The 23751-nt window shown below is 41.9% G+C and overlaps 1 protein-coding gene across 1 annotated transcript in view; it reads left to right on the plus strand.

Annotated features, from left to right (window-relative positions):
* The window catches only part of CCDC146 (coiled-coil domain containing 146), a 71907-nt gene that overhangs the window by 34309 nt on the left and 13847 nt on the right, over positions 1-23751 (plus strand). Inside the window, exons 4-11 of the mRNA XM_083464012.1 lie at positions 7470-7552; positions 8344-8553; positions 9420-9477; positions 11091-11267; positions 11407-11480; positions 15554-15781; positions 16808-16994; positions 22273-22368. Coding sequence (XP_083320138.1) covers positions 7470-7552; positions 8344-8553; positions 9420-9477; positions 11091-11267; positions 11407-11480; positions 15554-15781; positions 16808-16994; positions 22273-22368 — 1113 coding nt within the window. The remainder of the gene's footprint in view (positions 1-7469; positions 7553-8343; positions 8554-9419; positions 9478-11090; positions 11268-11406; positions 11481-15553; positions 15782-16807; positions 16995-22272; positions 22369-23751) is intronic.

The following is a 23751-nucleotide window of genomic DNA, read 5'->3' on the forward strand; positions in this document are numbered from 1 at the left end:
TGTCAAAAACAAATGTATGTTTTTTAACATGCTAGTGTTTGGTATGCTTTTCATTAAAAAAAACCCAACTAGCAATGAAATTGTATGTGTTCATTGTTAGCATATAAACAGTATTTAGGTAGACTTCAGCCAACAGTCTCAGGGTGTTCTCAGTGGACAACATTAGGGTTTCTTGGAAGCTCAGCATAAGTTCTTCTGCAAGAAAATTTGTAATGGCAACTTGTCCACTGTCAGTCTCCTGTCATGCAAAGCTGTGTATGAATGTTTGGTGCATTCTGTGATGCATTCATGTGAGGCAACAGTTATGCTCAAGAAGCCTGACCAAACACTCTGCATGAACCAAGGCTGCACTCTGGAACAGTCCGGGGAATCCTCTGCAGTCAGTGGTGTAGCATGGGTTGTCAGCACCCGGGGCAAGGCAAGTAATTTGTGCCCCCTAACCCATGGATTTGCGCCCCCTAACCCGTGGATTTGCGCCCCCTAACCCTAACCCCCAGATGTTGCGCCCGGTGCGGCCGGCCCCCCTGCACCCCCCACGCTACGCCACTGTCTGCAGTGAATTCTGGGAGAAATGTGCGAAGGTTTTCTAGCAAATAAAATGATGTAGAAAGTCTTCTTTGAGCATTCTCAAAACTACCTGTAATGGGTATGACTTACTCGTGCGTAAACTGCTGCCTTTCTAGGCTTAATTGCCTTGGTTAAACCGTTCTGACTGCACAGCCCATCTCCGTATGGCTGTCTCAGTCGCTGGAAGAATCTGTCTGTGGGCGTTTCTTAAACCTTTTCCAGCATAAAAGTTGTCTGACTCCCAGTCGCCGCCTTCTCTCACTGCGTGGGAGTCTTCTGCGCAGGGAGGGCGTGGGTAGTGGAGGGCCTGTGCTCTCCTCACTAATCTCCAGAGAAGAATCCCGGAGCTCTTCCTTCGCTTCCCCCATTTGCCCCCCTTTATCCCTGGTGTTGCGCTGATTTCCTTCCTCCTCTACCGAGCTGCTTCTCCCCCTGGTGCTGGGTCCTTCGCCTGCAGAATCTGGGAGCCTCCCCTTCGCTTCTCGCTCTGATGTCAGTTCCCTGACACTACCATATGTTGATCAGGGGGAAACTGGTATGTCCTCTGTACCGAATTATTTTGGGAGTCTGGTATTGACACCCACAGTGATTCTGCAGAGGTGTCTGCCCCTTTTGTGTTTGAGGTTGTGCCAACTCTCCACAAACTGATGATGCCCCCCCCCATATATTTTGGACTACTGCCCTGAGAACTGGCCATGTTTGCTGGGGCTGATGAGAGTAGCTTGGGAAAGACTGCTACATGCCATTTTTGACATACAGAGTGACACCACCCCTGTGCGCCCCCCCTCCCCATAAAGTTTGAATCTATATCACATAGGACTGACTCAAAGTAAATGTTTTTTATTTGAATTGAACCTGTTTCCAAGTAAGCATGTTCAGGGTTGCAACCACAGGATCACTTCACACATTATAGGTATAGAATCTTTGTATCACTGACCCATTTTGTATGCATGCAAAATCTGAAGCATTTGACTAGTTACACATATGGGTAGCTCAGTTGGTTAGCATGTGGTGCTGATAACGCCGAGGTTGCAGGTTTGATCCCCATATGGGACAGCTGCATATTCCGGCATTTTGGGTTTGACTACAACTTCCATGATCCCTAGCTAGCAGGACCAGTGGTCAGGGATGATGGGAACTGTAGTCCCAAAACATCTGGAGGGCCGAGGTTGAGGAAGCCTGGACTAGATGATGCTTGGGCTCCCTTCCAACTCTACAATTCTGTCGTCCTATAGGATATTCTATGGGCATATGACTTGTGGAATGAATCCATTACGCAGGTCTTTAATCTTTGCCCGCTAAAACTATCAACATTAGAAGTAGCCTTTTGAGAGCTTCTCACAGTGAATAATATTTCCTCCTCCTCCTCCTCCATCATTGTGGAGGTCATTCACTTCCCCCTGTGAAGCAACATTTCAGGAAATATTGTGAAAATGTTACGCTGTTGCTTGTCTACGTACCCTCCATGCCGCTTCCTGGGCAAAGGACACAGGAATTCTCATTTCACCAGGTCTCTAGGAGACCCCTCCTCCAATGTAAAGATACAAATCCTTCCTACCTCAGACCAACCGATTCTTCAAAAATGGTGATTGCTGTCGAATCTTACTGTAGAATGTGCTGTTCACAAAGAGGAAACTGTCTCCTAATCTTTTGACAGTGGAAAAATTTATTGGCCTCTCTGAATGACCATCTAGAACAGACGTTCCCTGTCTCCTAAGTTCTTCCTGCAATCTTTGGTTAAGGAACTTCTTCCTTCAAGTTTCCTTAGATACACTTTCCTATCGGAAGGGCAGAAACAGATTTCAATCTTAGATCCCTGGATTTATTGCCTATTCAATCATAAAAAGAAAATGTTAAAATTAAATTCTGACCTGAAAACTACGGAAGGGACTACATTGTTTTCTCATGAACTGGGGACAGGGATCAGAATACTTAGTTTATTATCTTGGAAAAATATTCCAGGGTTGGCTTTTTCCCCCCCTTAGTTCAATATTTGTTTGGTTTGCTGACACCTCTCAGAGGCTTAAAAACTCTATTACTGAGTCATCTGAGGTTTATTAAGAACAATATAATGTTAGACACAATGAACAATGTGTAACACCCAAACATGTGATCAGGAGAACTTTATCACACATAGCTGGCACCAGAGGGAGGGCAAGCAGCCCCTCAAACAAGGAGCTTGCCCCACACTCACCCCCCCCCCCATTTCTGAACTCTTCTCCTTAATATTTGCTGTTATTTTTCTCTCTCACCCACCTGGAAATACACTTTGCCTCTTCTGTTTTCCCCAGAAATTTTGTTCTTGTGCCGCCGCTGTTACCAGAACCTTTCCACAATGCCTGCATCCTGTATTTTTATTGTCACAAATCTATTACTGAATCAAAAAAATAGTGTCTGACATTTAGTACAATAGAGGCTTTGGAATTCTTGTTATATCTTAACAAGGAATCAACATGTCCCTTTTCCGTTTGCAAAATTAACACACACATGCTAACTGGCCGTGTAATCCCATGCATATTTACTCAGAAGTAAGTCATGTTTTTACTGAGGGTTTTTACTGCAGAGTTAACATGCAGTAAAAACCCTCAGTAAACAATTACCCTCAGTAACTGCAGTCCAAGGCGGAAGCCCAGAGACCTAGACATTGTAATGTCTGTGGACGTTTCATATAAATATCTTATTTTTCCTTATCTTACCATATGGTGATGTCAAAGGCTGTTATTGTTACTTATGTAATTATATTTTTTCACTGAGGCAAGCAAAGTACTGGAATAAAATGTGTTTTCAAGTGTGATGGCTATTTCCTGCTCACTGCCAACTACATTTTATCTCCAAGGCCTCAGTACTAAGTGATAATTAGATGCTTTTCTGCTGGCTGGCTCTCTTTGCTTATCCTTGATCCTTGATCACTGATTTTTTATTTTTTATTTTTACTGGAGAAAGTGTCAGCCCAATACATTTTTCAGTCAAAAGTGGAGTTCATAGAATCATAGAGTTGGAAGAGACCACAAGGGCCATCGAGTCCAACCCCCTGCCAAGCAGGAAACACCATCAGAGCACTCCTGACATATGGTTGTCAAGCCTCTGCTTAAAGACCCCCAAAGTAGGAGACTCCACCACACTCCTTGGCAGCAAATTCCACTGTCGAACAGCTCTTATTGTCAGGAAGTTCTTCCTAATGTTTAGGTGGAATCTTCTTTCTGGTAGTTTGGATCCATTGCTCCGTGTCCGCTTCTCTGGAGCAGCAGAAAACAACCTTTCTCCCTCCTCTATGTGACATCCTTTTATATATTTGAACATGGCTATCATATCACCCCTTAACCTCCTCTTCTCCAGGCTAAACATGCCCAGCTCCCTTAGCCGTTCCTCATAAGGCATCGTTTCCAGGCCTTTGACCATTTTGGTTGCCCTCCTCTGGACACGTTCCAGTTTGTCAGTGTCCTTCTTGAATTGTGGTGCCCAGAACTGGACACAGTACTCCAGGTGAGGTCTGACCAGAGCAGAATACAGTGGCACTATTACTTCCCTTGATCTAGATGCTATACTCCTATTGATGGTGTCCATCATGATTCTTGCTATACCCTGGGGCAGATCTACTATGAAACTATTGCAGCTTAAGCTTCAGGGTCCATATTGCTGGAGGGGCCCCAGAAGCAACTTTAGTTCACATTGCTTTAAAATGTTGGGTCTCGGTGACCCAATTTGATTTGCATGAGTCAATTTGATATTTTTTGTTATTGTCTGTATTTCAAGAATACCAACAGTAGCACAGGTGTTGTAAAGGTGTGGTGATCTGTCGTGGAACAACTTCACTGTAGCAGTGTGGTTACCCAGGTCTCGTTGCTGGTTGCGAAAATGTAGGTCCGCCACTGACTGTACCCCTCGGATACAAATTCCTGCCTTCATCCTTTACCCCAACCTCCATTGTGCTGCCTGAAGGATTGCCTCTGAATGGCGACAACAAGAAAGTGGGGGGCAGAGAATGAGAAAAAATCTGGCAGGTTAAAGGAAAGGAAAGTTTGGCTGAAATTTGCAGGAATGAGGGTGGAGGGCAAAAAGAGTCTTCCTATTTGTTAAACTTTGGAAGGTGTGCAGATTGAGAGGTGGAGAAAGCTGGTGAAATGAAAGCTTATTTTTTAATTAATAAATAAAAATACAAAGGTGTCATCCAGAGAGGGATATTTGAATCATATTTTGTAGTTCTTTCAAAGATAATGTCAGAACTGCAATTTGTTGTGTATTTTGTCAAACACACATTGTATCAATACGTATTGCTAAATACAAAACCTGGGGATTGAGTACATTTGTGAAGAGAAGAGAGTCAAAACTAACGAGAGGATAAGTCAAGGAGAGGATAAGTTATTCTCTTTTTGCAACTGTATTACAATCTTCTTAACCTTAACATCATTTCTAGGCAATTACCATTCCCGAATCAGTTCACACAGTGCAGCACAGTTCCCTGAATCAGTAGTGCCACGGGATGTTGTAAAACCCAAATTTTATGGCATTTAGATAGAGTTGCTACTGAACTAAACCTATGTAAAGGAAATTGTACTTTTGCCTAGTTTTCTTAAAAGGGAAAACACAGTGATTCAGACTCAGATTCACTGTGTGTGTGTGTGTGTCCCAATACAGCTGGTCAGATGGCACACATCTTGGAAAATGGCACATTACAAGCTTTGGGTATCTTGTGATGGTGACTTTATGTCCCTGGTATGTAGTGTTGCAATGCATGTTTTAAAACTTTTGTATTGCAAAACTATACATTCCTGACAAAAGGCCACGTTCTGCATTTCGTACTCAAACAGGAATTGATCATCATTTTAATGGCTCCTGTACCTTTGCCATGTACCTTTATGCAGCCACATATATTTTGCACAGTAGTTCCTGCAAATCTGAATAAAAATCAAAGTGATACAGTACCTGTTTGTGCTTGCTTCGACTGGTCATACATGAGAATTGTCAAACCATTAACCTCTATTAAAACTGCTAGCTAAGGTCTGGTGCCAGTTTAAACTTTCCTGTAACAACGTTTATTTGTTAGCAGCGCTGGTTTATGTTGGTTAAGAAGGAAATAAAATAATTATTCAGGTAGAAAACCATCTGGGGTGGTGTGGCTTTCCAGTTTATTGCATAGAATGCCACACACACACATACACACACCCTCTCAGGGAACAAGTTAATTCCTTTGAGGCCAAGGTGGCTGACCTAGAGAAGTTGAGATGAGATTGGCTGGTGGATGTGATAGCTGCATCCCACTCTCGGGATGACAGCTCTCCTGTTCCCACGGCAACAGAGGGCCTCAGTCTAAGGACGGAGGAAATGTTCCCTTAGATTGAGAATGAATTCAAGGAGGCATCCAAAAAGATGGCGTGATGTAGGTGACTTCAGTTACCCACACATAGACTGGGTACATCTGTGTTCTGTGAGTCTATGATTCTGTGTCCCAGTCACAAGAAGTACAATTTCTAGATACCCTAAACAGTTACCCTAGATCAGTTTGTCATGGACCAGAGGGGCAGTGACACTGAACTTAAGTGGTGCCAATGAACTGGTGCAAGATGTAAAGGTTTATTAACTGATTTGGAACGGTGACCACAGCGTTATCAGATTCAATATATATGTAAATAGACAATTGCCAAGAAAATCCAACCCCATCACATTTGACTTCAAAAGAGGGAACTTCCCAAAGATGAGGAAATTGGTTAAAAAGGAAGTTGAAAGGAAAAGTCAGGAAGGTCAAATCTCTCCAAAAGGCTTAAAAGTTGTTTAAAACCACAATATTAGAAGCTCTGCTAGAATGTATGTCACAGATCAGGAAGGGTAAAACCAGGGTCATGAGGATGCAAATGTGGTGAATGAGCAGAATCTAAACAGCTATTGGAGTCAATAAGGTTTCCTTTAGAAAGCGGAAGGTTTTCCACTGGAAGAATGAGGAACGGAGACAAATAGTGGTGGCATGAGTTGAAGTTCTTATTGACAAAATGAAAAATGATAACTTGCCATGTCTGGATGAGATTGACCTGGAAGATCTTAAAGAATTCCAATATGAAATTGCTGATCTTCTATCAGAAATATGTAACTTGTGCCTAAGATCAGCCACCATACCTGAAAACAGGAAAGCAGCCAATATTACATCAATTTTAAAAAAGAAATTCAGAGGGGACCCTAGAAATTACATACTGGTCTAATTTGAATATCTTGGAAATAAATTTCACAAATGGAAGAGCAAATTCTCACATGCTTCCATGACTGGGGGAAACTGCGCTGGAATTGAAATTTTAAGAATTTTGTATTTTAAAATGGTAGCTAATAGTACTTGAGTGTTGAAAATGATATAAAATTCCTTCCAAGAGGATTAGCTCAATATTGAGATCTCAGCAATGAGAACCTAATTTTTTATATACTGAAGTTTTATACCACAAGTTGTGAAACACATCACCCCAGGCATGTACAGTGGTGCCTCGCAAGACGAAAATAATCTGTTCTGTGATTCTCTTCGTCTAGCGGTTTTTTCGTCTTGCGAAGCAAGCCCATTGACGGATTAGCGGCTTTTAGCGGCTTAGTGGCTTATCGGATCAGCTGATAAGCGGCTTAGCAGCTTAGAAAAAGGGGGGAGGGGGAAAAAACCGCAGGAACTCGCAAGACATTTTCGTCTTGTGAAGCAAGCCCATAGGAGATTCGTTTTGCGAAGCACCTCCAAAACGGAAAACTCTTTCGTCTAGCGAGTTTTCCGTCTTGCAAGGCATTCGTCTTGCGGGGCACCACTGTAATCATTTCTGAGTATTGCTAGATACAGTGAAAAGTTTCACTTTGTTTTCACGTTAGATAAAAGTGTTGCCTGATTCTTTTCATAATAATTATTCAAGTAAATTCATAATTGTCACTCTTACATTTCTTAGTTGTTTTATGATGGAAAAATCCCTGGAACCAGAATGGCTGAACTGAAGGCAAAGTACACTGTTTTGCATGATACTCTAGTAAGGTAGGCTATGTAGACCTTTCTGTATGTAATGTGAGTACTTATTTCTAGTGATTAAATATTTGTGCTAATTATGTGTTTGTAACTCAGCAAGAAAAATAAAATAAAATATACTGAGAAAATTTGTTCAAATTAAAAGATGGGAGAAGGGAACAAAGAGTGTGTTTCTGTTCACTATATCCAGCATCATTCCAAAGTTAGGTCTTCTGGAAAAGCCGGGAAACACCGTGCTTGGTGGTTGTGCCCAGTTATGAAACTGTTCTGCATGAATGTCAAATTCTTACAGAAATGCTCCATATATATTTATGTAAATATTTGAACAGCATTGAAGATTATTTTTTTCACCCAAGCACTAGTTTTGTTGAATCACTGACCTCAAGGCTAAGTGTTTCAAGGGTCTAAAAGACAGTCAGACAACAGTTTCCTGCTTTCAGATAATATTTCATTAAAATTTTAATATTGTAAGCCTGGAAATAATACTCTATTGAATGCATACACAGGAGAAAGAGTACAAAGCAAAGATTTATCTCAGCATTTGATTCCCAATTTTGGCCATGCAGTAAATAATAAGAAATCTGTTCCTCCTTTTTCCCTATTGGTTGTCTTTCCCTACTGTCAAAACTTACATTCTTAGATGAATAGAGCAATAATCTAATCTGACTTCTTTGCCTTTGTCACTTGGTGCTCCGAAGATATGAAATAATATTTGTGATTTGCAATAACTTTCCATTATAGTAGTTGAAGGTTTGTTTCCTAAATATGTGTTTTATCCCAACATCGCTGTTTTGCTTCAGCTTACAGGAAGCAGAGATTCAGCTGCTACAAGATGCCAAACGTTTCACGGTCGAAATAGAACAGCAAGAGCAGATACTAGAAACCACTGATCAGTTTCCGGAGGGATATTCCTCAGAGGTCACCAAACTGAGACAGCAGTACCTGAGATATGTCAATGAATACAATGCGATTCAGGAAAGGGAGTATGAAATTCAGTACAAGTTGAACAGGTAGATAATATTGGAGTGGCTATCTGCAGTACGAACTATGTACCAAGGAGTAATGACTGTCACTTATCCAGTTGATTGACGAATGGGGAACCCTTGGTTTGCGTAGGCTAGGGCAGGGAGAGTGGAGCTGCATGGAGCCACCGGACTTTAACTGCCTGGTGAGGACACAAAAAGTGGATGCATCAGATAAGGCAGTCAGCTGAAGTTAGGGCTAAACTACATGTTACATTTAGTATGTAGCATGCAGATATGTCTCATGTTTTCCTTAAATTAATTACAGGTGTGGAGGGCAATTGTTACTGGGATAAATTCCATACCCACCCCCTGCATGGCTGTGAGGTTTAGGAAAAATGTTTGCATGGGGGCTACTGGGAACTTTTTTCTAAGCCTTGTAGCCACGAAGGAAGCGGGTTTTTTTTGTGGGAGCGTGACTTGGGCGGAAGGGATGTAATTCCCTTCTCTATGCACCAGAGTCCAAATAACATTTGCCCCCCACATTTGCAGCCAATTAAAGAGGTGGAGACATGCCCATTAAGTGTAATGTATAATTTTGCCCTGAGACATCTGATGGGAGTTGGAGTCTAGCAACTGATTGAAGAGCCCGGGTTCCCCCTCCCAGAGACAAAATGTTGGAAACTGATTGTTGCAGATACGAATATTACGAGTGAGTAAATCCAAAATTGTGACACTTCTGTATTATTAAATTATTTTAACAAAACCAATACTTAGCCTTTCATTTTGGCCCCTTTTGTTTTCCTTAGCTGTATATTGAAGCATTTCAAGGGTACGTGCTTGCAAATAATTGATATTTAAATCACCTTATTGACATTATGAGTTGAATGATCTTTTATGCTGTTTTCCTTTAGTTTACGAGAAGACAAGAATCTCATCGAAAGGGAGTATAAAAGAATGCCAAAAGCTACTGTAAGTAAGCTACTGTAAGTAAGTTCATGTTACCTGTGACGCCAAATGTTGTGCCATTTGGCTGGATAAAAACAACAAAGCATAATGTGGCACCTTAAAGATGACCAACATTTGCTGTGTAAATTAGGCTATACAGTGGTGCCTCGCAAGACGAAAAGAATCCGTTCTGTGATTCTCTTCATCTAGCGTTTTTTTCGTCTTGCAAAGCAAGCCCATTGACGGATTAGCAGATTAGCACTATTAGCGCTATTAGCAGCTTTTAGCGGCTTATCTGCTGATCGGATCAGCTGATAAGCGGCTTAGCGGCTTAGAAAAAGGGGGGGAAGGGAAAAAACCCAGCAGGAACTCGCAAGACATTGTCGTCTTTCGAAGCAAGCCCATAGGAAATTTGTTTTGCGAAGCACCTCCAAAACGGAAAACTCTTTCGTCTAGCGAGTTTTCCATCTTGCGAGGCATTCGTCTTGTGGGGCACCACTGTATATTGTTCAGTCCTTTTGATTTGAGCCATCTTGTGAGTAGTTAAGGGAGAAAAGTATTTTAAGTTCATACTTCATGTAAAATATGGCACTTTATCCTATCTCCATTTCCATATTTGTCTGGGATAGTTTTGATAGATATTCTTACCACTTTCCTTGACATTTCTTATTGTTTCGAGATGTAAAATTCTGAACCATGTATAGCATTAGATGTGTACCAAGGTTAACCAGGGTTTGAAACCAGGGTGTACGGACTTTCTTTGCACTTTGTAGATTACAGGGAGCTGTAGGCATGTTGAGCCAAGCCACACAAGCTTGTTGACTTCTAGAGAGGCGCTTATACCACTTTGTACATCCCCTGGTCCTTTTTGCTGCCATGTCACACTGAACTAAGCCAAGATATGGCTTAGTATGTCATTATTGGGAAACATATAAATGTGGAGCTGCCCTGTGGTAACTTTCATTGCTTCTATTGATTTGCATTTGGCTTTTTCAGTGAGGAAACAAGGGCAAACAATTTTGAAAGTGAAAGAAAACGACTAAGCTAAGCTTCAAGAACAGCAAAAGCATTTATATGATCTTCCAAATAATCCAGTCAAATACCACCAAAGTTATAGTTTGTGATGAGCTTCATTTCAAATGTTTTGTCCCCTTCCCCCAAAAAACACGGTAGCACTTAACAGTAGCAGCAGTGACTGACTTCTTTGCTACTGCCGGTGCCTTAGCCTTCAGGAGACCTGCTCCATATGTCCCTAATCCCACAAAATATCCCTAGAAACCCAGAGGTGGAGATCTCCTAATCCCATCCAATTTAGGGCGGTTGCTGATGAACTGAATGGGTTGGGTTATGAGCGACAGGACGGAGGCAGGGGAGCAAAGAACTCTGGGAGGCAGACGCAGTCCCCTCCCTTTTTATTCCTGACCCTAATGAGGGACTGCCACAAAACAAGTCTACAACACAACTGAGAGATTTTGTAATAGGGAAGCTAAACAGGCAGTAATATTGCAGGTCAAATAACATGCATGCCCGTCAAATACTATTTTAACATACATTCTAGAATAGCCATGTTTTAATGTTTTGCTAATTCGTGCATTCCACTTTCCAAACATAAAGTGACTAATTTTTGCTTTTCAAAGGATGCAGATAAGAGGATGAAGGCTCTGAGGGAAAGCTGTGAAGAGCTTCGTAAAGAAACTACACACAGGCGGCAAGAAATCAGAGCACTGAAAGATGATATTTCTTTAAGACACAAGCGCCTTACTAAGGATCAGAAAGAACTTGAGGAACTATTTCGGAAGCAAGAAGAAATAAAAGTAATTCAAGAATAAATTCATTAGTCTGTGTAGCTGTGCGCCACTGTGTGCTCCCAGTTGATACAACTTGAATATTAGTTCTGTACTTTTCCATAAAACCTCAGTCTGTGTAGACTAATGTTTATATTTTTATCACTAGGATGACCTTGTCCGTCTTCAAGCCATTCCTCTTCAGCTCGGAAAGGATATGGACAAAATAAACCGCAGAATGCAGTATGGGTTTCTTTCCTTAATGTTTTTTGTTTGCCCAGTATTATGTATATTTATTGACTTTCTACCCTTCCTCCCAAAGGAGCCCATATTGCTAGGCTAGCAGCCCAGTGGACAGTCCTATTAAGCCCGCTGCTGTTTGCTTGAATTTAAGTCACCTGGCCCTTAAACGTTGATCCTAAATATTTGTGTTGGTCTATTTGCTGGTGTAACAAGCATGACATCATGGTTTGTGATGCTGTGGTTACACAGCGGTAGGTTCTTCCCATCTTTCACATTGGTTTGTTGAACTGGGTCCTCTTCTTCTGGCTTCCACAACATTCCTAATCCAATCCTGACAAAATCATAGGCAATGGGGAACATGTGATCCTTTAGCTGTTGTTGGACCTTAACTCCCATTAGTCCCTGCCAGCATGGCCAGTGGTTTGGTATGATGGGTATTATAACCCAACCATCTCTAGATGGCCACAGGTTCCTCATACCTGCCCTAGACTGAAGCTCTTGTTTTAGTGATAGCAGAGATGTTCATCTCCACCTAACTGATAATGTAACATATTACATGGGTGCTCACTTATAAGCACCTGTATAGCAATGCTGTGCTGCCTTACTGCCTCCTGCTGCTATGGAAAATGTTTCTTTTTTCTTTTGCTTTTTGCTTTTTCTGAAGGCATGGCTTGTTTCATCTGGTGCTGTTATTACGTTGTGACTCTGCAGTTAGATGGTGAACAGCTTTAAATCAGTTACAGATAGGTAGCCGTGTTGGTCTGCCATAGTCAAAATAGAAAAATTCCTTCCAGTAGCACCTTAAAGACCAACTAAGTTAGTTCTTGGTATGAGCTTTCGTGTGCATGCAAGTCTAAATGACTAAGCCATTTCTCACCTTCTCACCCCTTGCCTTTTCCTGTAAGACCTATTACAGTCGTTAAGAGTCCTCAACAGGCTCATCTCAGCTACCTGCCAATCTCCCATTCCCACCACCCTTCTGAGTAATACCCCTCCCCACCTTCTCACTATATAGAAGGATCTGGCAACTTCTGTTTCAGTGTATCTGAAGAAGTGTGCATGCACACAAAAGCTCATACCAAGAACTAACTTAGTCCAGCTTTAAATCATACTTTTAAAAGCTACAGAAATAACATAGAAATTCTGATATTTCAGGAACATGATTATTTGAGATTGCATTTTATTTTCCTGCTACTTTATAGTTCTTTGGCCCTTGTTGCCATTAGCTTATCAAGCCTCAAAGCCCTTAAAGGCTAGTATTTTGTGGGTCTCCATCAGAGCTTTTGAGATGGACAAAAGGTCCTCAGGGTCCTGTAAAGCTAAACTGATGCACAGCCATCTAAACATACGCTGTCAACTACAACATCAAAGGCAGATGGCGCAAACTTGTTTTCTCCTGCTCTGGAGGGCAGGACTTGAACGCATGGCTGCAAGTTTCAAGAAAGGAGATTCCAACTAAACTCATGGAACTTTGAAGTGTCAGGCGTAGCCCTAATGGCTTTAGCCCAAACGTAGCAGAGTTTTCCTGCACAGCGAAGAAGCTAGTTGAGGTGGAAATGACTAGTCAGCTAGACTCACAATAACTATTTACAGGATTTATTAAAAGGAGAAAAAAAAGCAGCAGAGTTTCTGCATACAAAGCAAAGCAAATAAATCCTCTCTCTCTCTTAACCACACACAGCACTACTACTCCTTGAACACACCTAACACCAAACTGTGCTAGCATTCCTAGATAACAGAGTTGAGTGCTGGTCGTTAACCGATCAGTGTAAATAGTTTCTAGGTCAAGCAGACCTTGGCTTTCTGCCAAGAGTAAATTGACACTGCCTTGAGTTAATTGTGTGAAGCCAGAATCTGTAACTTTTCATGAGAATCAATTAACAGAAACTGAACAGGAAGTTATCAGGAATAACTTTGTGGCAGTAAGAGCTGTTTGACAGCGCAGCAGTCTCCCTCGCGAGATTGTGGACTCTCCTTCCTTGGAGATTTTTAAGCAGAGGTTGGATGGTCATCTGTCATGGATGCTTTAGCTAAGATTCTTACATTGCAGGGATTGGACTAAATGACCCTTGGAATGTATAATTTTTTAAATCAGTTTTAATTTTTTTAATCAGTTTCTAAAAGAGAAGGAGCTGAGTTCTTATTGAAAAGGGTTTTTTATAATAATAAAAAAATCTTTTCCACCTGCCATATTAGGTACACCTTTTCATAGTAAAAAAGTAATTGGATTAAAAGTGTAAGTGTTTTATCAACACCTGGGTAGAAAATGTAAGGCCCTCGAGACTTTGCTCCTGATTTTATCAGAGCACAGATGAGTAACAACATGGAGCTGTTCAGACTTCCAAGGGACGCTTGTGAGGGGGACATGAGCATCTTTGGGGCAGGCACAAGGAGTGTGGTGTTTTGGCATAGTCTGTGGGTTCCTAGTGTTTGTTTTTAAAATAGTTACATCTCTAGCCCTTGTGAAAACTATTATATGATGTCAAATGTGGAGGCACTATTCTGTTAATTTGTTTTGTAAGAAACTAGCCTGTGGGTTAAACCACAGCGCCCAGGGCTTGCCGATCAGAAGGTCGGCATTTCGAATCCCCGTGATGGAGTGAGCTCCCGTTGCTCAGTCCCTGCTCCTGCCAACCTAGCAGTTCGAAAGCACGTCAAAGGGCAAGTTGATAAATAGGTACCGCTCCAGCAGGAAGGTAAACAGCGTTTCCGTGTGCTGCTCTGGTTCGCCAGAAGCGGCTTAGTCATGCTGGCCACATGACCCGGAAGCTGTACGCCGGCTCCCTCGGCCAATAAAGTGAGATGAGCACCGCAACCCCAGAGTCGGCCACGACTGGACCTAATGGTCAGGGGTCCCTTTACCTAGCCTGCTCCCACCTTTCAGCGTTTTTAGCCAATGAATGATATCACAACATTGATTGACATTTATGAAAACAAATCTAGCCACTCAGATAATGAGAAGTCTAGAGTGACACACCCATTTTCTACAGATTGAACTAGGCTCATTTTAAAGCTTTCCCTGGCGAAGTGCTCATCGCCCCATAGAAAACAATTCAGGCATCCGTGATTTTAGTGTAGTTATGATTAGGCAAAAGTTACAAAAAACAAAAACAAAAGGTTGCAGCAGAAATGGGACTTTTTGGATCTTTCTAACTCAGATATTATTGCGTAGCTCCCAAAGTTATAACTGAGCTTGTAAAAATTAAAGAAGTTGCCCTGCCAATGCAGTTATTGCAGAGTCTGTGTCTGAGAGAGAGCATGGATTACACTGGCTCTATACACAGGGTTATTTCCATTTTCAAGAGTGGGAGTTAAGAGTAATGTAATGCCAACCCTGAAATGTACTCTAGTGTTTATCCTGGGACTTCTTCTTTTTTTAGTGAATGAATGTGGAGGGGGTAGCTGTAATTATTATTATTATTATTATTATTATTATTATTATTATTATTATTATTATTATTATTTTATTACTTAGACCCCGCCCATCTGGCTGGGTTTCCCCAGTCACTCTGGGCAGCTTCCAACAGGAGATTAAAAATACATTAAAACATCAGTTATTAAAAAACTTCTCTAAACAGGGCTGTTAAGTTAATCGTAGTAGCAGTGCAATTAATTAAAGGCTTAAGGGGTCCAGAAAAAACATTGAAGGTTTCAGCTGAGGGTGGAAAGACACAATATGGATGCTAGGTCTTTCTGTAGATAAACACCAGGTCTGTCCAGTGAAAAACAGCACAGGGATGTTGCTAGAACTAGATTCTCAGAGACAGGTCTACCCAAGTCTCATTACTGTTCTGTCACCAGATCTACTAGAAATTTTAGACCAGCTCTCTGTTAGTTATATATGTTTATTTATTTGGAATATTTACTACTCCCTGCCCCCTGTCACATGAAAGCAGGCAGTGCATTATGGACCTTTTATTGCTTCAACATGGTCTCATGGTTTTGGAAAAGGAATTTGGGTCTAAGTCTTACGTTAATTTTTATTGTGTTTTTACTGGAGTACAACATCATTAGACAGGATGCGAGCAGAGACCTGTTTTGTTACTAATATAAACACCTGCAATTGTCTACAGAGAAACGGAGAAAAAGAGAAAGGCAATGCAGGAAGAAGCACGAGAGATATTTGAGTCCTTAAGAAAAATAGAGGCTAAAAATGACGAGGCACTAGAAGAAAAGGATGATGTGATGAAAGAGGTGGATGGGAAAAAGGCTTTGCTGGAAAGCAAGGAGCGAGAATTTATCTCTCTTACTAAAATGCATGAAATGAACAAAGAGAATGAAGGAAGTGCCATAGCAGAAAGGTAAGTTTTGCATTCACAGGAGGAACTTGTCTTTCACCACCTGTTTTGCTATCTAAATTCCATTGGGTTGCTAGGTTGTGTTTCCAAGATGCGTATATGGGAGAAGACTCCTGTTCAGATATTCCAGTACTAAACTGTACATTGTTTTAAATATCTTATCCCGCACCTTTGAATTGGACCTGGAAATAAAAAGGGAGTGAATGCTCTTTTTCCAGCTTATTGCTGTAAGAAGCAGCTACAGGGAGCCCTGTGGATCTTCAGAAACTTCTCAATGACCCATAAATCAGCAGATCAGCTTATTTGTCAGATGATAATATGGTCAAGCAAACTGGTAGATACGGTGAGATGAGCCTACCAATTTTCTAAATTATTTCGTGCACCTGGTGAAGTGACCTCAAGCCCAGTGATTTTCAAACTTACTACCTTCAGGAAACAGTTTCCCATTGCAGATCTACTATAGAATCCCTCTGTGTTTCTAGGCCACAAGCTCTCAGTAAATAGGTCTGTGGGGGCTTAGCTGACATTCTTGGAAAACTGGTAATATGCTCTACAATGCACCACATTGCAAAGAAAAAGTGGCAATGATGGGCAAGTTGCCTTCCATGGATAATCTTCGCATTGAGAAACTCCTTCAGAATCCCAAGGGATCACGTGGCATGGTTGGAAAACATTAATCTCCATAAAGCTTTTGGTTTTGTTGCAACAGACTGACATAGCTTCTTTTGTGGAACAAAAAATGCTGTAACGCTGGTAAAGTTGAATCAGTGTCCTTGAAAGTGATTGCTGGTTTCATATTTTGACTGCTGCCTAACAATAGTTTTTACTCCCACTGTTCCTAACTGCATTTTTGTTTATTCCTATCAATGTTACATCAAGATGCGCTCAGGGCAGCTCACAAAAATAACAAAACAAATCACAGCAATTTAAATAACAGGAATTCAGTGGTTTTGTTTATACCTATTCCTTGCCCAGTTTTACTTGTACTTTCTTTTGTACATTTTGTTTCCTTTCTGTACACTTCTGTAGGGCTATCTTAGAAATGGGTTCTCGTAACTGCATTGTGACAAAGCAAAAACTGCAAGACACTTTGAGTCGCATGCAAAGAGAGAGAGAGAAAGATTTCAGAAATTTTAAAAAGATGGAGATGCAGTTGAAGATAGCTCAGGAGGGCTTGGAGCAAATCAGATCCTATCATGAGAGAATCCAATTAGAGGTTTGTATGAATAAGTTTGATTAGAGATATTTTTCCTGGTTAAAATTAGCTTGAAAATGTGTCCACAATGCCGTTTTCTCTTTCGGACTGTGCCAGTAATTAATTCGGTTACCTGTTTTAAACATTGGCAAAGAGACATAACTATATTTATTTGGCAGGGAAAGAGACCAAGAATAAACTTTAAGAATTTAACAGATGCTAAAGAAAGAGGAGGTTTTCACCTTACCTAATTTCAAACTGTATCATGAAACAGCATGTTTAACTTGCTTAAAAGAGTGGATAACATTAAGAAATACTAGATTATTAGACTTGGAACAATTTGACAGAAAATATGAATGGCATTCATGTCTGTGGTATGACAAAGTCAATAAAATTAAAGATTTTCTCAATCATTATATAAGTAGGGGTCTGATGGAGGTGTGAAGAGAACTAAAAGCCTCCTGGAACATAAGATTCCCTTATGGTTATCACCAATGGAGGCCTATGCACATAAATCAACAAATATGGAACCCAAATAGGCTTTATATAGAGATTTATTGAGCTTTCAGGATGTAAGCTTTAAAAATTCAACAAAATACAAAACTTAGTGGGTAATTGGTTCCAGTATCATCAATTAAACAAAATATATTTAAAAAGGTTTAAATAATGGATTTGCTAAAATTGTTGGACGTAATATAGATATGGCTGCCTGGGAAAAGCTTTGGAAAACAGGAATGAAATTTACAGCATGTTATGTCCTAAAAGAAAACTATTACAAGATGACGTATAGATCTAATCCCAAAGAAGCTAGCTCAAATGTACAAAAATGTATTAAACAAATGTTGGAAATGCAAAGTTTGTTAGAGGTCATTCTATCATACGTGGTGAACCTGCAGGAAGGCAAAAGGCCTTTTGGGACATGATATATAATGAAATTAATAAAAGATTTAAAGTGACTTTTCCCAAGAGACCACAGTCCTCCCTGCTGGGGAAACTAGACAGTGAAATCCCAAAGAAAGCCTTAACAGTATTTGTACGTGACTACAGCTGCAAGCACTGATAAAAGATACAAATTTAGAACCTTTTAAAGAGCTCTGGAAACCATTTCTAGTCTAAATAAAAAGTTATTTCCCATATGTGAAGATCCCAGCGGGGTTTGCAGTGTAAGAAAACAGCAAAATATATTAAGAAACATGTTAGAGAGGATGAAATCAGATAAGACAGAACCTTAAAACGCAGTTGTATGTAATTTGAGTTATAAACAAGAAGTCACTAGTTTTGTTGAATTGGAATATAAATGTAACTATATATAGAAAAAAATATATATTACAAAAAAGAGAAAATGTTTCTACACACAGGATTGTGTGTGCATAGTGTTGTGGCAGCGTTGGAATACTACAATCATTCACACATCCAGCTTTTGCCAGGTAACATGGAATTCCAGCACGAAGGCAGCCACAACAACCAAGGGCTTGCTATTCTAAAGAATAACAAACAGCAACCGGAGACCAAAAAAGCAAAAATATTTGTATCAGCAAGCCATGGCAAAAAAGCAAACAAAAAATAAAAATCAGCAAGCTATGGCAGTAAAAACTAAAACTCGGCTAACTGAGAATCGGTTGTGTTTGCCTTTGAAGGTCACTGAATGCTGTATTTTGTGGAAGAAAAGGTTCCTTTTCGAGAGAACTAAAACATCCCGTGATAAATCTGTAGATTCTGCTTTTCACAGTTTCAGACTGTGTCACACACTCCACCCCGCCTAGATTGTAGTGTAGCTTGATGCTGCAACCGTGCAAATTCCTAAAGGCTGATGCACACCAGATTGGAAGGAAGCACGAGCCTCCCTTTATACCCTGGGAGTCAACCCAACCCATGAAGTCCCCAGTCAGGGGTCTGCCCCAGACCCCTCACAGAGGAGCCAGAATACACAGAGGAGACCCCCACCCCCAGCACCTAACCCAAGTGTGCTTTTGTGTGCCTGGCTGCGTAGAGATGTTCGCTCCCACCCCACGCTGCTTGCTACTTCAAATTGTGACTTGTGTGTCGAGACCCCGCAGCCACCCCCTCGTTGGGAAATAACTCACACAAGGACACGGATACAGTGGTGCCTCGCAAGACGAAAAGAATCCGTTCTGTGATTCTCTTCGTCTAGCGGTTTTTTCGTCTTGCAAAGCAAGCCCATTGAAGGATTAGTGGATTAGTGCTATTAGCGGCTTTTAGCGGCTTATCTGCTGATCGGATCAGCTGATAAGCGGCTTAGCGGCTTAGAAAAAGGGGGGGAGGGGAAAAAAACCAGCAGGAACTCGCAAGACATTGTCGTCTTGCGAAGCAAGCCTATAGGAAATTCGTTTTGCGAAGCACCTCCAAAACGGAAAACTCTTTCGTCTAGCGAGTTTTCCGTCTTGCGAGGCATTCGTCTTGCGGGGCACCACTGTATTAGGTTTATGTTATTGGGCAAATTTGGCCACAACTTTATTGAATTACAGAATGTGAGCGGTATTGGCTTAGGCATTGATTGGACCCGACTATATCTGACTCCTGCCTGCTGCACAGGAAGTCCAGTAAGGGTAAACCATCAGTAGGGGGAGCCCTGTCAATGAGAACTAACTCGAACTCCCCCAGGTGTTCCCGTCGGGGTCGTTTTAGGGCCCTAGCCCCTTCAGACAAGAGCAACACCCCCATATTCCTTTAACGGAATACCCTTAAGCATGGAGGGGCAGGTGATTGCCACACCTCCCCCCCCCCAAGGTCAAACAACGCCTAACCGCAACCCTAACAAAGTTGGGATGATTGCTACAAGGTAGGCGAAAACCCAAGTGGCCAGTGCCAATTTGCCAAGTGGAAAAATTCCTACCAGGCCCCTTGGACAACCAAGGCGACCAACTGAGGTCCATAGCAAGGCCATTGCCTAGCCTGCAAAATAGGGAGGGAGGGAGGGTGATTGAGGAAGCAAGCCAAAGAGGAAGTCCTCCGGCTCGCTCCGTGGTTTAAAGGTTCCTGGCCATGCCCCCCGGCCAGCGGATTGGCTGGCCGGGCTCTGACATGACTGGGATCCCCCAGGCAACGTGGGATCAAGTCCCTCACCCCCAGTGGGGAGTGGGTTGCCACGCGGTCCACCGCAACTCCTCCCCACTGGGAAGTGGAGCGGACTTCTCAATAAGTATGTTGGGGAGGTGGGAACCTGGACTTCCCAGGAAACTTGAGATCTACTGTTTAATAGTTAGAAAAGCCTACATAATTGAGAAAATTATTTCCCTGGTGACTTGGGCCAATCAATAACCTAAAAACCTTAGAGATGCCAAGCTAAGGAAATTATCCATGCTAACAAGGACTGGGGCACATTAATCATGGAACTTTGAAGTGTCAGGCGTAGCCCTAATGGCTTTAGCCCAAACGTAGCAGAGTTTTCCTGCACAGCGAAGAAGCTAGTTGAGGTGGAAATGACTAGACAGCTAGACTCACAATAACTATTTACAGGATTTATTAAAAGGGAAAAAAACAGCAGAGTTTCTGCATACAAAGCAAAGCAAATAAAACCTTTCTTTCTCTCTCTCTCTTAACCATACACAGCACTCCTTCAACACACCTAACCCCAAACTGTGCTAGCATTCCTAGATAACAGAGTTGAGTGCTGGTCGTTAACCAATCAGTGTAAATAATTTCTAGGTCAAGCAGACCTTGGCTTTCTGCCAAGAGTAAATTGACACTCCCTTGAGTTAATTGTGTGAAGCCAGAATCTGTAAGTTTTCATGAGAATCAGAAACTGAAACTGAACAATTAAACACTCTAAATGTTAATCCATATGTTAGGCTTGTAAGAATAGAGTTATAATGTATAACTTTTTTATGTAGTCTAACCAGATAACTCCAGATATTTATGGAGGCTCGGCATAAGGTTGACCGAGAAGCCAAGAGGGCGGAATCAGAGGGGAAAGAGCCAGGCCTTATAGTGAGGGTAACATATAGGAAACTACACAAAACTAACGACTTTGCTGATTAATTCTTACAGTAATGTTATAACTGCGTCACTAGGTTGTTGTTTTTTAAAGGAACTCTAACAAAGCATATGAAAATGCTTCTCCCCCCCCCCACCCCCACCACACCAATCCCTTTGATGCCATGGCAATGTTCTACCCAATTGCATACAATCTTGTGGGAAGTATTGTATGAATAAGCATTCACAGAATCAGGAAACAGGTTGTGACAGAAGCACTTCCTACAAACCAGTTATTTCACAAGAGCCTCATGCCAGATTCGCTTGTGAAACTGCTTACTGTGCAGTTGTGCCTCTTCCCAGCAACGTGTCAATCCAAGGCAGACAGGGCAACAGGGGTAAAGTGTACTGTGTGTGTCAGTAACATTTTGGGCTATATGATCTTGCTGCAGTTAAGCCAAAAGAACCAACCACAACATTATCAGTGGAAATGGAATACCGGAGGAGTGTTGAAATAGTAGCTTTTACAAGATCTCCATATTTCTTCTATCATGCCTTCCGCTCAGTTGTGTAAAGTAACCCAGGAGATGCCAGGCATTTTAAAATTATACTGGAAAGCTTTGCTTAACTGTCTAATGGTCTGAAGTTGTTAGGAAAATTGCCCATATTTCTGTGCATGCAAACTGATGGGCATTCACAGATAGCAAGTTCCAAAAAATCCGTATTAGGGCAATCATATTTTTTAAAATGCCTTAAGTGATGGGGTACAATGATGCCGTGATATTGCAAGTTGATAAGCTGGCATCACCATAACATGAAAATGCTAGTCTGGCAGCAGCGTCCAAAACTGATACAGAAATAGGCAGAGAAAGGGTCTGGCATGTTTTGGACACCTAGAACCCATGTCAAAAGGTATTTCAGCCACCACAGTACAAATTATGCCAACACACATCTGCATGACTTATGTTTACTTACAATAGCAGCTTGTCATCATTATATATCATATGTCAGCACTGTGATTATTATGGATCATATTACAGATCAGTTGGCACTTGTCTTGTACGTCTTGATATTTAGAGCCCATGGAATCGCACTGAGCTTAACACGTCTACATGGTTCCAGGTTGCAGCTGTAATACCTACATCAACTGCTGTGATGGTTGTTTTTCTAGCATCCATTAGCAAGCCATTTAACAAACTTTTTAAAAAACACACCATGTTCTGCAGTTGGAATGTGTACCTACATTCCTAAATCTTAATCTTTAATTCAGTTAATGTTTAAGGAAGATGCTAAGTACAGTCTATGTTAAAATACCACCGTTTCCTTCTTTTGCATATGTTAACTGTCTCAGGTTTCCCTTTTTTAGCTAGATGCTGTTCCAAAAGATGATGGGACACTACTAGAAAGACGAAGGGAGCTGCAGAGGGAAGTAGAGATGATTAAGAGAAATCTGGCCCAGGAGGTATGTTATTACCATGACCCATATTTTATGTTTTTCTAGTTCTTTTCCATTCTACAAGATTTAAGATACAAGTCCTGCAAAACTCTGTGTCCATTTAAAACAGGAGTTGTCAACCTGGTCCCTACCGCCCACGAGTGGGCGTTTCAGGATTCTAGGTGGGCGGTAGGGGCTTCTACGGCGCAAGCTGAATCCTCCTTCCATTGAGCACTGGTGGGCGGTAAGGAAATTTTACCATCAAGAAAGATGCATTAGTGGGCGGTAGGTATAAAAAGGTTGACAGGGTAAAGGTACCCCTGCCCGAAGGCCAGTCTTGCCAGACTCTGGTTGTGCGCCCATCTCACTTAAGAGGCCGGGGGCCAGCGCTGTCCGGAGACACTTCCGGGTCACGTGGCCAGCGTGACGAAGCTGCTCTGGCGAGCCAGCACCAGCGCAGCACACGGAAACGCCGTTTACCTTCCCGCTATAAAGCGGTCCCTATTTATCTACTTGCACTTAGGGGTGCTTTCAAACTGCTAGGTGGGCAGGAGCTGGGACCGAAGAATAGGAGCTCACCCCGCCGCGGGGATTCGAACCGCCGACCATACGATTGGCAAGTCCTAGGCACTGCGGTTTTACCCACAGCGCCACCCGCGTCCCTAAAAAAGGTTGACTACCCCTGGTTTAAAAGCTCTAATACTGTCATAAATAGCCATGAAATGGGTAAAAATGTTTTAGTACACAGATTGCTGAGGTCACATTGCACCAAATGTGTGATCATCAAAAGAATGTTGCACTGTGTGTGTAGTCATTGTATGTGCCATGCCGTTACAAACAGTTGTAGTTCAGGCATTGTATCAGACTCCTTTTCTTCTTTCAGCTGTATGAAAGCATCCAGTGATCTCTTTTTAGCATCTTTGTGATAAACAAGATATGGAAGAAAACTGCTGAAATGAAGAAACCCCCCCCTTTTATTCAGTTAAATCTTCATATATGCATAAGGAATCTAGTCAAGCAACCTTCAACAATTCTACAGTTTTAGCGATTCACCCACTCTGCTTCCAGCCTGTGGAGTGTTGTACAGTGGTACCCCGCAAGACGAATGCCTCGCAAGACGGAAAACCCGCAAGACGAAAGGGTTTTATGTTTTGGAGGCGCTTCGCAAGACGAATTTCCCTATGGGCTTGCATCGCAAGACGAAAGCCCATAGGGAAATGCTGGCGGTCGGGAGCAAAGACTTTCGCCCACAGCCGGCCTTCAGAAGAGGACCTTTTCTGAAGGCCGGCGGGGGGCAAAAGTCTTTGCTCCCCCCCGCCTGCCTTCCCCCCGCCTGCCCCGGGCGATCTTAAAATGCTGGCGGGCGGGAGCGAAGCGTTCGCTGCCGACCCCCAGCATTTTAAAATCTCC

Source organism: Podarcis liolepis (genome assembly GCF_965112155.1).
Source record: "Podarcis liolepis genome assembly, chromosome: 10".
Taxonomy (NCBI): domain Eukaryota; kingdom Metazoa; phylum Chordata; class Lepidosauria; order Squamata; family Lacertidae; genus Podarcis; species Podarcis liolepis.